General features: G+C 38.7%; 1 protein-coding gene across 3 annotated transcripts in view; it reads right to left on the bottom strand.

Annotated features, from left to right (window-relative positions):
* Positions 1–1284: 1284 nt before the first annotated feature.
* The window catches only part of lrrc4cb (leucine rich repeat containing 4C, genome duplicate b), a 45767-nt gene continuing 28722 nt past the window's right edge, over positions 1285–18329 (bottom strand). For all 3 annotated transcript variants that reach the window (XM_057344948.1, XM_057344945.1, XM_057344941.1), the window contains exon 2: positions 1285–4684. In XM_057344948.1, coding sequence (XP_057200931.1) covers positions 2739–4634 — 1896 coding nt within the window. In that variant the 5' untranslated portion in view covers positions 4635–4684 and the 3' untranslated portion in view covers positions 1285–2738. The remainder of the gene's footprint in view (positions 4685–18329) is intronic.

Below are 18329 nucleotides of genomic sequence, written 5' to 3'. Positions count from 1 at the left end.
ATAGAAACGTGTCAATAAAGAGACATTCTCTTGCCATAAAGAAAAAAATCACTTCAGTTTAGCATAGAAATGTAAAATGAGTTACCAATAACAAACAAATCACAAGAAGAAAACCAAAGAGAATTGGTTTAGTCCAACATCACAGATTTTCTATATGTAGACCGTGTAGGCATCATTGATCTAGTAGCTTCAGTAACTGATGCAGTGCTCAGGAACACTGAAGCAGATAGGAGCAAGCTAGCATTCATGTACAGACCCTCTGAAAACAGACATTTTCATCTTTTTTGGCCCAATGCTAATTTTTATTGTGACAATTTGTCCCACCTGTTGTATTGTATATGTACAATAAAAATTGTAGGAACATTTTTTTTACTTGGATACAAAAAAAAATGCCCTGGAAGCAACGGTTTATGTAATGTAAACTTATGGGGTTATAATTCGTCTTTCATACCGTATATGAATAGGGTAAAAGTAAAAGGTTTAGGCCAAAGAATAAATGACAAGTAGAATTAACCATTAAATCAATAGGGAATTATGGAAAATAACATTTGTTTACTTGATCTCAGAATCTGATTAGTAATTCTCAATGAAAGACTGTGATAAATATATGCTAAAATGTAGGGTTGGTTATGATCTTCTGCATACATTATGTTATCTGATGAATTCCCTGCTGTCAAACATGTCTTTCTAAGATTCATATAGTCATGATGAATTAAAGGTATAGTCTTCATGTACCTTTTAAAACCTTTGACATAAAATCGGATGAGGTTAACTTCAAGAGCTGGCTAGTGAGAAACAGCAGGCTTTCCAAAATGATTAAAAGTGGAAGTGAGACATACAACATCAGTCTAGCATTGTCCATGAGAAACATAAAAAAGCACCAAACACAACAGTGGAAAAACAAGTGAGGTTTTATGTAAAGGCATACACACATGGTATACAAACATATGCTTTGCATGCATTTTTGTATGGATGCACACACGTTATGGAACGTACTCATTCGACCAGGTAAAATGAAAATATTAAAATACACAGCAAATTAAATATAACATGGTAAAAACAGCAAATAAAAGCTAACGGTACACATAAAGAGTGCACATTCACAGTAAAACCCTGTGGTTGACTAATCATTTCTGTTGAAAACAATTAATGCAGCTCTCAAATAAACAATAAACATTTCAGTAATGGGCTACACTCGTATGACATATTTTGTCCAGACAGTGCAATTCTCACTAGGTCATTGGTTTCCATAGTGACTTTAGCAGGCTATATTTTATTTTATTATTTATTTCCAAATAGCGCAGGAGACTTCAAATCCAATTTTCTCTTCTTTAGCCACTCGGGGTTATTTCTAGTCTTACATGACATGAAAATTACATTTCGGTGTTTTGGTTTAAAGTCACACAAATTTGGTATTGGGGCAACTATTGTACAAATCAGATGTTCAATGATGTATCATTAATGTTTTGTTCATATGTCATTGGCATGGAATTCATGGTAATTGGCCCTTCACTAAGCCCCGCCCCCTTTTTATTGCTGATTACTGAGACAAGCTTTACTTTTATTTTCATTAGAACTGAAGAATGTCGTTAAGAGTGTGACTTCAATTAAAATGTGCTCATAAAATAGGGTAAATTAAATGGATTTCGTTCTTACCTGTGCTGGAATGAAGTGTGACATTGCCAAGCATTTTTTATCTGCCAATCTCCCAAATTAATTGTTAAATTGCACAGTATCGGGATTAAAACTCAGTTTAAAGCAATTACAGTTGATAACATTAGTGTTAGTGATCTAAACTGTGTTTAATGTTTCTACAAGATACTCACTTGAGAATGTCAACTATTAAGTTATAATATCGAATCATAATTGAATTGATGTTAAATAAATAACATAAATTAACTTGCAGCAAATGTGGAAGTCCTCACTAACATTAAACATGTTTGTTTGGGAATTTGGTAGAACAGAAAATCCACAGTCAAATACACAGCATGCTCTTTTCAAGATTCATTAAAAAAATTTCAAAGGAAAACAATGTGTGTGTGTGTGTGTCCTTTCTGGGTACCTTGTGTCATAATTATAAGTGGAATTTCTATCCAATTTAACCAACATGTAAATTTGCCATGTAATAAAACACATTTGGTATGGTAGGATTGTTTAGTAGCATTTGTAAAGTGGGACTTGTTAAAAACAACATAAAAATATAAAATCCAGACTGACAATTTCATTAGGAAATGTAACCGTTTCTTTACCTCTCTAGCGCAGCTGCACCCATCGGGCCTGCTATTCATATCTAAATGCTCCATGCAATTTGAAGTCTGCTGTGTATTCATTGGCCAGTATTTGTTTGAAGGATTCAGTGTCTCAGAATACAAAAACACGTTTAAGCAAAGGGATGTAATATGCCAAAAGTGAAAAAACAACAACAATGACTGTAGTCTCATTGCTTTCATGGCAGATGAACTTAATTTTAGCAACAAATGAAAGAACACCATTCATTCTCCCAGTCTGCATTGAAAAAGAGAAAAATTATAAAATCTTTTTTATGATTCATGATAGTCACTTCACATATCTTCAATAAATAAGATTTGTAAAGACACTTGTTAAAATAATACATACACCCAGACTCTCAATGACACTGCTGAATGTCTTAATTCAAGCTGCAGCCTTCATGAAAGCATGTCCGCAACCAAATATGAAACCTCATTAGTACAGTTTAGTTCATCCAACTGAAAGCATGGTCAAATTTGTGTCTCCTGTACGTTATCCTTTGAGCTGGCTTGAATTAGTAAAGGTTCATGCACCGAACTATGCAAAGAGCTGAGAGTGGCCATGTGGTTATAAGCAGTTTTGTAGGAATTATAGTGGTTGTAATGATCATGCTCCAGAGGTGGAAGAGTCAGGTGACTCTCCATGGCTGGAACCCTTGTCAGTTCCTCATCAACATTGATGATCTCAATGGTGCGGGTCGGTCCATCGTGATCCTGCTGGTGATGCTGCTTGCGCATCTTGTAGAATATTATGAGCATGACAGCAGCCATAAGTGTGATGGCCACGAAGCAGCCGATGATGATCTTGGTGGTTTTCATCACCTCCTCCAAGCCATTGATAGCCCCATCCATGTCTATCTCAGTCACAGGAATGGTGTATGCCCTCTCTGTGGCGATGGGTGTTCCCCTTGTGGTTGAGGAGGAAGCCCAGCCAAAAGAAGGCTGCACCGGTGTCCTACTGTCCCCATCGTTTGGGGTTTCTATTGTCTCTACGGTCACCGTCGTAAAGTAGCTGAAACCACTGTTGTCAATGGTGGTCACATTGAGGACAGCAGAAGCTGAAATGTTGCCCAGCGTGTTGCTTACAATGCAAGTGTAGGTTCCCGTGTCCTGGACGGTGATGTTGGTGAAGTTTAACGTTCCGTCATTTTGGACAGAGATGCGCATCTTGAGCGTCCCGTGCGTTAAGATGGAGCCATTTGGTGTTAGCCAGCTGACCGAGGTCACTGAAGTCGTCCGACATTTGAGCTCTGCTGCCATTCCTTCAGTCAAATTGAGGTCAGCGGGAGGGTCGACAATAACCGGGGCATAGCACTGAAAGTAGCTCTGGTCCAGCTCGCCAATGTAGCGCCCCTTGATGCTGAGAGGGGAATTGCAGCGGGCACAGCAGCTGGTGTTCGTCGGGACAGTCTCTCTCAGCCACCAGCTCAGCCAAAGAATGTCACAGTTACAGTTCCAAGGATTGTGATGCAAATGTACCCGCTGCAGGTGGTGCAAAGGCGTGAAGAGATCATGGGGCAAAAAGGTGAGGTTGTTGTGTGCCAGGTTGAGCTCTCTTAACGACTGCAGGTCATCCAAGGAGTTCCGCTCTATGGTTTGGACTTGGGCGTGCATCATCCACAGCTTCTGAAGATGGATGAGGCCCTTAAAAGAACTGGGCTGGATCACTGTGAGCTGATTCCCAGACATTTCCAACTCGTCCAAGCGAATCAAGGGCTGGATGTTAGGGACCTCTTTGAGGTTACACATGCCCAGGTTCAAGTAGCGAAGGTTACTCAATCCCTGAAATGCTCCACTTGAGATGTAGGAGAGACGCTTCAGCTCCCCCAGATCCAACCTCCGCAGGGACGGCAAGCGACTGAAGGCATCAGATGGTATGCTCTCGATAGGGTTATTCCTAAGCCACAGCTCCTTCAGTTTTGAGAGATACTCAAAGGCGCCATTTGGGATGGTTGTGAGGCGATTGTCAAAGAGCTCCAGAGTGTTAAGGCTGGTCAGCCCATTAAAGGCGCCAATCTCAATGTTGCGGATGTGGTTCCTGCTAAGCTGAAGAATTTCTAGGTGTCGGAGATGCTTGAAACTGTCTACCTTGATCACTTGTATTTGATTGTCCTGAAGGTTTAGATACCGTGTATTGGTGGAGATGCCATCAGGGACATCCTTTAGAGCCCTGCGTGTACAGATGACCTTACTAAATTGGTTGCTGCAGGAACATACGGATGGACAGGTTTGAGCTCGCACCAATCCAGCGACGACAAGCAACTGCAGGGCTAAAAGCAGGAGAAACAAGGGGTCAAACCAAGCCCCTTTCCATCTAGGACCTCTCAACATCTGGCGCTGATGGTAAGAGGTCATCTTGTTCAACATTCATAATTTAATGCCCACCGATTTTCTCTCCCCAGACATTTACAGGCAGTCTGAAAAGGAAGCAGATGAAAAAAATATGTTAGCAAAAACGTGTCATGTTGAAGTGTTAGCACAGCTGATGAGAGTCAACCAGAACATCAGAGAAAATCTCAAAAGTGTGACAAAGACATTATTTTATCCAGTGGGGCAGCATCTATGTTTCTGACATTCTTACTAAAACTAAAAAGAAACCGAACTGAACCGTATATTACAAAGATGCATACTTTGCCTCAGGGATATTTTTGTTCTTTTTATCAGTGTCAAACTAAAAGAATTACTGCATCTTTGAAAACGTACTAGGAGAACTGCACAAGCAAAAATTATATTTTTTCATCGTGACTGATAAATTAAGCATCATTACTGTCACACTTGTTTAATGAGCCTACACACAGAACCATACACCAAATAGGATGCACACAATAAATGACTGAAACATAATTTTCTTTATTTAGTTTTACAGCTACACTCAATCAGAAGCGAGCTTAGTCAAGTTTTCTTCAAATGTCTCTACTTTCTTGACCTAATCCAGGCAGATCCTTTGATAACAGCAATTATGGAATTATGGATTGTTCTCTTGCAATTAACAAAGGAAAAATATAGGGGTGACCCTGAATAGTCGAAGATTCAATGCTTCGATAGGAGGAGCCTGATTCGACTACCAATCTCACAGTCAAATCTTTGCAGAGGTGTTATGCAATGGGGATCGTGCCATTTTGGTTATATGGGCAGTGGCGTAGCAGACGGGCACGCACTGCGCCGCCAAATATATTATTTATGATGTAAAGAAATGGAACATTTTTAGTGTTGGGTACCGAAACCCCCGGCGCATATGAGCGCGAGGTCTGGCTATGACCTAGCATAGGGTCGCATCTCTCCACGTCTTCGGTGCTGTGAGACCGGTAACGAGAAGCAGCACGTTCTGCCCGCATCAGCAGATGACTCGTAAATGAATGTGTACAACGTTTCCTAACATTTGTCACTTACTGAATGTTTGGGCATATAAATATGAATTGACGTAGTTCGTTACTTAGACAGAACTTTGTGCTGCATGATACAAAAAAAGAATAATAAAGTAATACAACCAAAATCACCGCATATACCAAGCACGGCGCAGACTTTTGAAACTTGTCATTCTCTGCACTGAAAGCAAGCGTGCTTGTCAGGAGGACATAGCAGGAAAAAAGGTAAAAGGGACTTTGGCTTAGGGATGCTCATTTCGGTTAATTTCCCTAACCGAGAACCGACACTCGTTATCCGAACATTAACCGTTAACTGATAAGATTCTAATAATAAGCTGGAATTTAAAAAATACATGCTGCGTCTCATTTCGAAGGCTGCGTCCTCCGGAGGTCGCGTTTGTCCGCCGCATACTCCTTCGCATGCGACATCCGGAGGACGCAGACTTCGAAATGAGACATAGCTACAGTTGACGAGGGTCTGTGACACGCTAAATATACAAACATTTTTTTCACAGATTTATTTTAACATGCAAACAGCAGCATAACGAATATGTCTTCTTTATGCTGCTGTTTATATGCGGCGTTTTGGACAATGGAGAAAAACTAAAATAATATATAAATCCAAAGCATAAAATAAACAGGCAAGAAAAAAAAATGTATTAATTAACAAAATATGACAAAACGAAAACACAGAAGAACTGGCAAAGTTTATTTCCGTCAGAAAGTTTTTTCATCAAATAAAAATAGCAGGCCTACCTCAATCCAAAGCTTGGAGTTTTTATTTAATAAAGTAACATGTTTACGTGTTGTGGTGACAGTCCGGAGCTTGTTGACAATTAGACCCGCGGCAGAAAACACCCTTTCAGATGGCACGGATGTCCCGGGAATGTAGAGATAACGCCTCGGGAAGCGCGTCACATTTGCTTTCCACCAGCCAGTCTTGGCTAAACATGTATAAATCCGATCTGCTATACCACCCAATTATACTATTACACACTACTTTTTATTAAAGTTTTTATTTCAGTCTAAATGCAGTCTGTAGCTTACATGGTTTATTCATTTTCTCTCTATTTTAGCATTAAATGTTATACATAACTTTTATTGCAGCGTGCCACGTATGTCATTGACTTTGCAGGACCTACAAACGTTCTTTATAAAAATTGTATACATGTCTAATATATTAAATGTATATGCACCCACAAACGCTCGAAGCCAGTGCGCATAGTGGGGCAGCTAGCAGCAAGCGTGCACTAAGCACACTGTGGGTAAAAGCACCAACAGCAAACGCTGGGAGAGAGCACAAACAGTGGAGGCATAGCAGGCAAAAACGCAGGCAGTGAGCGCACACATCCCGGGCAGCTGCCTAAGATTGCAGCGGTATGAGCTTGGCTATGCTGCAGCAACAACAAACGATCAACCCGCGTAGTCTTGTGGGCGTGGTCGCAATTTGAAAAATGTAAATCCTTTTTATTGCAAAGAAGTTCCACTCTCCAAAACAGCATGTTTGGAGTTTGATTGGATAATAAGAACAAATAACTGGCCATTGTGGCCAAAGCGCTCCGTTTGACTTTTCCGAGATCTTCTACTCTTCCCTGTGGACGACCTCTGACCTACTTTCTGTACGATCTGAATTTCTGCGTTTTGAATTTTAGAAAATTGAATTTGATGTTCCGAATTTCTTCTTCATCTTGAAAACGTGAGGCTGTATTTAAAAAAACTGGATATTTGCAATCTAAGAATTCAGAGCAAAAAATATGTTGTTTGAAAATGCATGCATATAAAACTCTGCCTTAAAAAAAGCAATTGTGTTAAATTTCAAATGTTCAATATTCAAGTTAAAAAAAATTCAAATTCGAAATCAAAATCTAATTCAAAACTATTTTAACTCCCATATAATATTCAGTTTTGTTAAAAAACACTTGATTTGTTAAAAAACACTTGAACAATTCAGATTTACGAAATTCAAATTCAGATTGTTTTGTCATATTTCTGGCTCCATAGAGTAAAGCCCTGACAAATGTGGACTCAACAATCAGATGAATTACACGTGTCCTGTTTCGTCAAGTGACTTGCGTGAACGGATTTTAATCTGTCTCGAAAACGTTTCGGAGGGCATTTACACCTAGTCGCACTAGGTGTGTCGCACTAGGCTGCACGCTCCGTGAGTTAATGCTTAGCATGTTTTTCTTTCACCATACAGAAAACTAAAAACATGTACGATTTAATAGTCATTTAAAAACGTATTATTAAATTATTTTTTATTTTAATATTATTAAACTTAAAATAAACATACGTTTTAAATCGTTTAACTGATAGTATTAACTGGTCAAAATTTTAACGATCAGTTAACGGTTAAACGGTCGATATGAGCATCCCTACTTTGGCTTATTTCGTTTCAATTCTTATTTTTATTCATTATAAAGGTATATTCTGTTCTAGACAAATTCTGTAATGTGATTGTTTTTTGATGCATCAATGTTGCGCTGCACTTGCACACGCACACGCATGCGCACACACACACACACACACACACACACGCACGCACGCACGCACGCACGCACACACACACACACACACACATGTATGTTTTATTATCTCCGTGGGGACAGTCCATAGGCGTAATGAGTTGTATACTGTACAAACTGTATATTTTATCCCCTAACCCAACCCCTAAACCTAAAGATCATAGAAAGCCTTTTGCTTTTGTGCCCATGGGGACCTCAATTTTGGACCCCACAATGACAAGTCCCCATGAGTTCTTGTGCATTCAGGTTTAGGTCCCCACTAACATATAAAAACCAAGTCCACACACACACACGTATGATTCGACTATCAGTAGACTATAGGCAAGACGTGACAATTCTGATTAGACTACTGTATGTAAATCCTTAGTCGGGGACACCCCTAGAAAAATAATGTAATGTTAGTTTCAAAAGAAAATCATAAAAAGTTACCATATTATTATATGAACATCAAATTGCAGAGAAAACCTAACCATAACCAGTAAAGAAAAAAAAAAAAATATATATATATATATATGTGTGTGTAAAATTTTGTGCTATGCAATAAAATGAGAAATTTAGCCAATACAAGCTGTCAGGGACATGGATTTAGTTTAAGACAAGAACCTCACTGGGTATATCCAGGAGATATGGAGGATGTGTATTTGGCTTGTATATTCCACACTCTATGCTTGGTATCAAGATTGCTACATAGCAACCAAATTGTCAAAACCCAAAAGGAATGTGCTGCTGCTAAGGCATACACTAAATTTAACATTCTCTCAGGACTCTCAAGTCTCTGCTCCTTTACTGTTTTCTTATGGAAAATATGATGTTGCCTATTATTTTATTTTAATTGGTATTCTCATAAATAATAAAGGAAATGGGACCTCTGAGTCTACAAATGACAAAAAACAACACANAATATGATGTTGCCTATTATTTTATTTTAATTGGTATTCTCATAAATAATAAAGGAAATGGGACCTCTGAGTCTACAAATGACAAAAAACAACACAGAAATTGTAAATTCATATATTCACAAAAAAATAAGATTGCTTCCTTGCTGACAAAACGATGCCGACAAAATAAAACACATGCATTATACTGTATGCAGTAGCCATTTTGTTTTTCTGGTGTTATTACACTAATAGGACCTGCTTAAAATGAGGGACATTGTAAGTATCAAGCTACAGTATTTCTTTATAGTTCGTTGCACAAAGCTATTGTATGATTTCAGAAAATTTGTTTTTAAAAAGCATTGTTTTACTTTTCTAAAATTATTTGAATATGGGACAAGAATGATATTTTTGCAATGCACAATAAAAGTCCCCAGAATGACTGATGAGTTCCAATGAGTTCCATTTTGAGAGTGTGTTTATAAAAATAATTTTCCAATCAGTATGGCAACGGGCGATGTATTGTCGTATTAGAAACAGTAGCAGAAATATATAAACCTCTCAGCAACCTCAAGACACGTGAGTGGCTTTATGTTGGTTTATATATGCTATTATACATTAAGTGCAGACAATAAATGTACCAGATGACTGAGAGCATTAGATCGCGTTCTGTTGTTTGCAACAGTATGCCGGATGAAGACTGCATACATCACACGCTTTATCAGTGAAAATCAATTCTAAATAGTTTTGTTTTTTTACATAGCCCAGTTTTCACAGAATAAATTGAGCAATTTGGCATGAATTATCTGCATTCTTGTCTGTGATGTCCCATTACACTATGAAACGTCTCAGAAAACGCTTGTTGTAAATCTGCGCTGCTGATCATCTCATAAACGTAAAATCGTGAACTGTGATTTATTTAGTCACAGAGAGAAATCAATCTCTCTGTTCGGCAGTGAATGTTAGTTAGCAGCTGTATAATTGACACCTTACTGTTAGATGCTGTGAGAACTTCCAGTGGACACACATTTAATAGGATGCATGCGGTAATCAGGCCACGTCCTGGCAGGAGCCCCTTTATCATACCAAGAATAACCAAGGAATTTATAGAGCAGGCCAACTAATATATGAGATATTGATTTGTTGATTAGCTAAAGCCTGACATAAAAAATTGCAAACACAAAAATTATTATAATACCATGTTTTATCTCATTAAGTACAGAATAGCAACATCCACATATTATCCACCATGCAGAATTGATTATTTTCATGTCCTTTGTACTCCTTTTTATGTGAAACAGGGCGAGAAATGTTAAAGATGGTTTGGCTATTCTTTTAAATGTAAAGAAAGTAAATGGGGATCAGTGTTGGGTGTAACTAGTTACTAAGTAATTAGTTACTATAATTTAATTACTTTTCCCTTGAAAGGGTATAGTAAGGGATTACTCTTATTTTTTCTGTAATTTAATTACAGTTACTAAATACTGTGTATTATATTCAATAGTGGAATTGACATCAAGTCTCCCTTTAAAATGTATGCTTTAATGTATCCTTCTCACATTTGTATACTTTGGTCAGTTAATAAGAACAATTTATGTAGTTATTTATTATTTATTTGAATGAATTAAAAGAGCCGTTTCATGTCTATCCTTGAATCAATTCTAATCAAGGTTGATTTAGGATATAGAAAGTAATTAGTAATAAGTAATTAAATACTTTTTGGAGAGAGTAACTTGTACAGTAATCTAATTACACTATTGAATATGTAATTAGTAACTAGTAATTAATTACTTTTTCAGAGTAACTTACCCAACACTGATGGGGATTAAAGCTGTCAATACTCATCTGAAACCATAGAATTAAAGTGATAGTTCACCCAAAAATGAATGTCATCATTTGCTCACCCTCATGTCATTTCATACTTGTATAAATTTCTTTGTTCTGATGAACACAGAGAAAGATATTTGGAAGAATGCCTGTAACCAAACAGTTCTCAGTGTTCATCGGAACAAAGAAATTTATACAGGTTTGGATCAACTTGAGGTGAGTAAATGATGATAGAATTAATATTTTTGGGTAATCTGTCCCTTTAACATTCAAGGAACACAACATTGCCCCAGTTGTGTTCCTAGAAGAACAGTACAGTCTAATTGTCTGAAACGAGGGTGAAGCAGCGATGCATTTTTATTTTGGGGCTGAACAGTTTTTAACAACACTTAACCATCAAGGCAGTAAAAAACCAACAAGTGTTTTTATACATAACTGAAACGTTCTACAGTACATCTGTGCAACTCATTAGCCGCTATCAATGGTGGCCAAGAACTGTTTGGTTACAAGCATTCTTCCAAATATCTTTCTCTATGTTCATCAGAACAAAGAAATTATACAGATTTGAAGAAACTTTAAGGTGAGTAAATGAAGACTGAATTTTTGGATCAACGGTTCCTTTAAAGGACATCAGGGAAAAAATTCCTTTCTTTAACAAACACATTATTATGCTATACATTATGTTAATACCAGTATTACAGGCACATTCAGACTCACAAAAGCTCAATTGACCACCCTCATGGGGGAGGTGAGGAGTGCTGGTTACCGGTATGAAAATTGCCTTATTCTCAATCACTCTCTGCATTTAACTTCACAATCAAGGTCTGATAGGTCTGTCAAATGTACAGTATCTTAAGAGATCAGAGAGAGGATGTGGTTATGATTTGAAGATAACATAAATCGACTCACACATGGTGATCAGCTGTCTAAAGTATACAGTATATTTGATCTTTGGGAGCGATTCCCCACATTTAGGACATAAGTGTAAGGACAACGATCGATTCAATGTAACGGAATGACACACAAAAATATGTCTTGTGAGTACAAAGCAGTGAATGACTGACATTTAGTGGTGTAACGGTTCTCGGTAACGCGCTTGGACCGCGGCTCATCTTAAATCTGACGACACATTTATAATGTGGTTCGTTAAAAATTATAATGCGTAAAACAGACAAAGTTCAGCCAATGTATGTTTGTCGATGGATACACATTTAATACCTACAACAAATCAAATAACGTAGACAAATTTCAATAGGATTGTCGTATGCTGTACAGTCATTTATTCTTTCATCAACCGGGTGTTGTGAGCGCGCAAGTGCAGGTGAGACCTGAACAGCACATGTTGCTGATTAAACTCATTCAAGTCTTGCCAATTTAAACATTTAAGTGCAAGATGATGCACAAGAAAACTCGCTTGCGCGCTGTGAGAAGATCCGAAGCACACATAAGGAAAGTCTCAGACATGGCGCAAATATTGAGTTGTCTTTGAAGCGCTTAAACGGACAAATTCACACACGAAGTAGGTCAACATGCCCCTCTTGTCGAGTATCTTAACAAACATAGTAGGTTATGTCTTAAGTGAACGGACGAGACAGACGAAAAACAATGCATGTGTACAGTATCAGTGTACTGGATCGGTTTCATTCCTCTTAAAGCGACAGCAGCATATTCCTGCTGTCTGTTAAAAGTCAAGGAAATCACTCACTGCTTGTGACTCAATAGCTTCTGTAACTTCAATTATGATTCATCTTTATTTAATTTGTACATATGCAATGTTATGTTTTATTTTATTACTTTAATCCATTTCTACCTTAAAAGGTATACATACAGTATCGTATTTTATTTTCCGTTTTGCTCTGTTGTTTTATTGGTGCTGTTACTTGTAGCTTGATTATTTGTTCTTATTTTTATTTGTCAGTAGTCCCTTTTCCCTGAACATAGCACAAACCGAACCGAACCGAAACCGTGACCCTAAAACCGTGACAAATCAAACCGTGAGTAATTTGAACCGTTACACCCCTACTGACATTGTATAAATGGACAAACAAATACCACAAGTATGTCTAAAATATCAGACAACATTTTAGTTTTTTCTTTGTGGGCTGAGAGGCAACATGAAATTGCATGAGCAGTTATTAATTAAAAATAAAACCACGCATTTTTTTGTATCTAACCACACTCACACGCATAATAGAAAACTCTGGTGTGCTCTACTTATTTACCCTAGAACTACATAAGGACAAACAACACAGTAAAACGAGTTCTCTGGAGACAGTACGTTGGCTCCTTAGGACCTGGAAACAATGGCTTACAGAGAGGATTCTGCTTTGGGACGCCTGCCAAGGTCTTTACTTAAATGGGGAGACTGTGCTGAAGCCAAAGCAGAGTCTTCACAAATGGAAGCCCTCCAGTTGAATTTGCAAAGACCGAAGTGCACTATAAGTACGTGTCATGTTCACCTTGAGTAGACCATAACGTTAAACAATGGGTAAATCTGCTGCATTTAAGTGATCCTTGCTATTTATTTTACAACAAAGCTCATGTAAATAATATCATAATCTCTTTGTTACCCCTGTTTCAAACAATATAACTCATGACAATATACTGTATTAATTCAACTTGACATCAGATTGGGTATGTAATATTATAAAAATAAATATAATATTTTGGATAAATGTAGTAATATAGAAAGACAGAAATGAACACAGCATAAACAGAGAGTATACTAGATGTTGTGCAAAAAAAGAGAAAGAAACAGAGTGATGCACATCTTTCAAATGATCGAAGTCCTATCCTACTGATGTGTTTAAACAAGTAAAAATCAATACCTTACTTGCCTCTTATAAGGGCTTTTCAAGCAGTTTAGCCAGAGAAAATAGATACAAAACGAAGGAGTGATGCAAATTACTCCCACATAGATCTTCCTCTGCGCCTCGAGTTCCCCTGCACATCCAGTAGGAGTCTTAGTCTGTAAAGTAATTTAGAAATGAAGCCTATACTTCAAGCGTCCAGGGCCAGGTATAATCTGCATAATCATTGGATTGTGCCAAACTAACTTATGCTGCCTCCATTATCATAATGACACTGATGAATAATCAGATGAAATGGCCGTAATCACACATTATTCCCCTTCGCTCTTCTCTGGCTGTGTGGGAGGATCAGGCTGCAGGGATATATAGTCCACAGATCTAATGTTCCCACCTAATATATCTCTAACGCCAGTGCGGTACAATGTTTTTTAAAGGGCTAGTATTTGGATCTTAAAGGAGCGTTACTGTAGGTAGAAAAGAACTGAATGTACATTAAAGTTGAGCTTTTAGTTCATGTAAGCACTAATGCTTGGTGGTTGCATTGAATTCGAGTGGTCTTCGCAAGCAGCTTTTAATATCACTAGTAATTGTATCACTTTAATGAACTTGTTAATGGTACTACCTCTCGTCATTTGCTCAGCCCAGATTCTCCTGGGCATTCTACTGAGAGCGACTTTCAAGGATTTGAATCAATGGAGATAACACAGGCACAAACACAGAAAGAGATTCTCTTGCTATTTAATTGTGTTTCCTCCAGCCTATTAAATCAAGAAAATGAAATCGCAATCATTACTAGGATGTTTGCAACCCTCACTTGGGAAATTCTGACCTTATGCAGTTAATTTTGCCATCTATTTATATTCATTACAAAAAGGAGAACTTTCGTTCTCTAATAAACAACATAGGAAAATCAACATTTGCACTCAACTTTGCAACTCTACAGGGAAGCTCTGATTTAAAGATGAGTTACAGATATTGATTTAAATCAAACCCGCTGTCAATATTTATGGCCGGCTGGTAAATCATTAAAGGACCTCATGCTGATAGTCAGTTTTATGGTTTTGCGATTGACTTAAATATTGACTTCAATCATTTAACGGTGAAATATGGCATGTACTGTCCTACGGCGAACTATTTAGATTTGTTGGCGAGTAAAAGGGCCGGTACAACACTGAGCATGGGCTCGGCAGAAATCAAGCACAGCCAGGAGCAATTTTAACGACATCTAGCCGTAAGGGAAATTTATTGGACGTGTGATGGTGCACCCCAATGTTCTCTGACGTTGTGAAGAGCTTGTTAGCAAAAACATGTGCGCACTTTTAAACAGCCAAAACTGTATCCCACGGTATTGCAGCAGGTGAGGGGGAAAAAGTTGGTTCGCAAGGAGTTAATCTCCATCTTGATCATCTTCTCAAGCTAAAACCGTAAAGCCATAGGAAATTAAATGAGGCTAAAGCACGTACGGCACTGTTGCATCCATTAACGTGGTTACTGCGAGCCGCTCTCTGCTCTCGACAAATTGATGTCGCTGCGGCACCTAACCTAACTTCCGCAAAAATTTCTTTCTAGCTATTCTGAGCACACTACGTGGGCAACAGCAAGACTCCATCATATTTGCCATATATGACATTAGCCATCTTCATTATAATAGACCCTCAGTCTATTGTAGCAGATAGTCTTTCTGAGGGGAAGTGTTGGTTCGATTTATATGCCGCTCTCCAACCACATCCCTGGGAGAAAATCCATATTGTAATGGGCTAAGGTGTTGAGTAAGAATACAATTACAAGACAAAGCGAGTCTTGGCAGCAGCCTGACTTGCTGGAAATACACAGCTGGAGGGATCTTGCATATTCTCTCATTGAGTTCTGGCAGAATTTTAAGCGAGGTGCTCTCAAGTCTGCCTGTTTGCTTGTGCGAGCAGACACAAAGCAAGCGAAGACATGACAAAAACATACGCGCAAGGCTGCAAAAATGTGCGAGTTGCGCTAATGCCTGATTGGTTACAGTGCTTTATGTGCCTCTGGTTTAGCCTTAGAAACAGCTGTCAAGTCAAAGCACATGTAATAGGTTAAGGAGTGACAGTGCATGAGACGCTCTTCATCTAGACTATCTGAGCACAGTGATTACAGCTGGGCCTGGCCCCTTCACATCATTTCAGTGTTCAAATTGAAAATCAGGGAGGCAGAGTGCTGACCATGCTAAAACACAGCAGACAGCAATCTTTAAAGGCGCACCGCAATGACCCATGAATGCAATCTAAACCAAGCTAATCCAGAATCACAGAGGTTTGAATCGAGCTCATGTAAAACAAATGCAAAATCAAAGGTTCATCACACCAGACTCACCTATTCCACACTTTACATTGTGCTTTTACATACACACACAAAAAACATTCTATCTCTACAGTCCTAAAACCCTGTCTTCCTATATTTTCAAGACAGCAATCTAGGGCTGAAACGATTCCTCGAGTAATTCGAATACAAAAAATCATCGAGGCAATTTTTGTTGCCTCGAAGCCTCGTTTAATCCATTTAACTACAGTACACACGGAGCGCTGCGTTTCCCCCCGGACCGTTATTACTGACGCACAGCCCGCTAAACTCTATTCATGTTACAGGGCTCTCAAGTCTCACGCATTCACCGTGAGACACACGCATTTTAGTCTGTTCACACGCTCACACGTATATCTCATGCTGATAAATAACTGATAGCTTATTGAAATGATGAACTGCTATTGTACTGTTTTGGTCTATTTTGCGAGTGAAACTTGTTTTCCGGCTGCATTGAGTCCATAAAACTAGATGCGGATTTGTGGACGCCGAATCCTGTTATTTACACGTCATCTGGCTGTTCTGCATGTCTGCGTGAATTAACTGCACAGTTTAACGTGCTACACGTGTGATGCTCATAAATTTGTCTGCGTCTGCGCTGAATGAGGACATGAACTTCACCTCCAGAGTTGCTCTGAGAGTTTATTTCACGAACATGTTATTGTTGAGTGAAGAAACAGACATACTAAAAAATAAGCGTCTTCCGACATACTAAAAAATAAGCGTCTTCCGACAACCTGCCAAAATAAAAGTCATAGGCTATATATTACTATTTAATAGTAAAAAAAGAAACAAACTAATTTATATAAACTAAATGCATCATGCATAAGCTGAAGTTAGTTGTTTACCTTTGAAATTATTCTTTCTATTTTTATTCATGTTTCTTATTTATATGGGTGCGTTTACACTTGGCATTACCATGCGATCTCGGTGATCCGAACAAGCAGATCGGATCTTCAGACAATCAGGACACAGCGCGTTTACACTTGTCAACAAGTGGCTTCCACATCTGGATAATGTGATCGGATCTCTATAGTTTCCCGCCCATTATTTTAATAAGCCTGCAATTTAAAAATAGCCCCGGTGCGGGAGACTTCACACAACACGTATAACGGGGAGGATGAGCATGTTACACATTTGATACGCAGCCATGTTGAACTCGAGGCAGCGGTGGGAAATAAACCGCGGTTAAAACGATTAATGATCTTATATGTGAAAGTATAAGCAGAGGACGTTTGTAAAATGACACAAGCTTTTGTACTTGAGCTGTGGCGGGTTTCACTAGCGCGCGCACACACACAGACACACACACACACAGACTCTAACGGTGTTTTTAAACACATCATTTGTTTATTCATGTCACAGACACATAAAATAATCACATAAGTTCCTATGATCAAAAGCGACCACTTACATCGTTCTCGTCTATTTTGGTTGGTTCGGCTGAAAGTGACAGCGCGTCGTTTCTTTGGTCTGCGCCCTAAATATCGTGCTTACTGACATCAGCTATTAGCAACACTATACAATCTTGTTTCTGTGTGTAAATGATATACGGTGTGTTCAGAGCTCCGTTTCAAGCTGCCCGTCTGCCGCTTAATCTGTCTTCCGGGGACGGTACATTCGAGTCAGATCCGTGGGCGTGGCTTGTTGGTTTGACTAAATCTTTGGTGTTTCAAGTCTTACGAAACCTTTACCCTAACCCACACCCTAACCCTAACCTTACTCTAACCATCTAAACTACCTATGACTGTTAAAATTGATGAAAAAACACGTTTGGGTGATGACGTCAGACTCGAAACACCAAGGATTTAGTGAGAGCCGTACGAGACACAAGCGGCAGCAGCCCTCGGGGAACCGGAGAGTTGATTACGCCGTATAGGCTACAGTAAACACACACACGTATGTTAGAAACAAGCTGGTATAGTGTTGCCATTCGTGTCTGTGACATGAAAATAAACAAATGATGCGTTTTAAGATGGCGCTGTGTGTGCGAGTCAACGCCATTCATGGCAGTCACAAATACAGCGATGATACAGCTGAAGTGGTCAAGTAAAACATCTCGTGTGATTTGACATAAATCCTCTGTAGGTTAAAGTATCCATGATCATTTCGTGGGAAAATGAACGACTGTGCAACGTTCGGGAGCAAGAGTAAACTTTCCGCTGCATTTGTCAGCTGCTCCGCAGTCTGAGAGGCTTCGGACAGACGAGAGAATAATGATAGCGGGCGGGGTTTTCTGTGAAATTGTACCGGTAAATGTAGATAAACTGTCTGGATTGCGTTTACATTACACTGAGATCCGATCACAATGCGTCCGCGACTACCTCTG

The sequence above is a fragment of the Triplophysa rosa genome, linkage group LG1, assembly GCF_024868665.1.
Source record: "Triplophysa rosa linkage group LG1, Trosa_1v2, whole genome shotgun sequence".
In the NCBI taxonomy this organism is placed as follows: domain Eukaryota; kingdom Metazoa; phylum Chordata; class Actinopteri; order Cypriniformes; family Nemacheilidae; genus Triplophysa; species Triplophysa rosa.
This window is presented reverse-complemented; position numbering and strand designations above follow the sequence as displayed.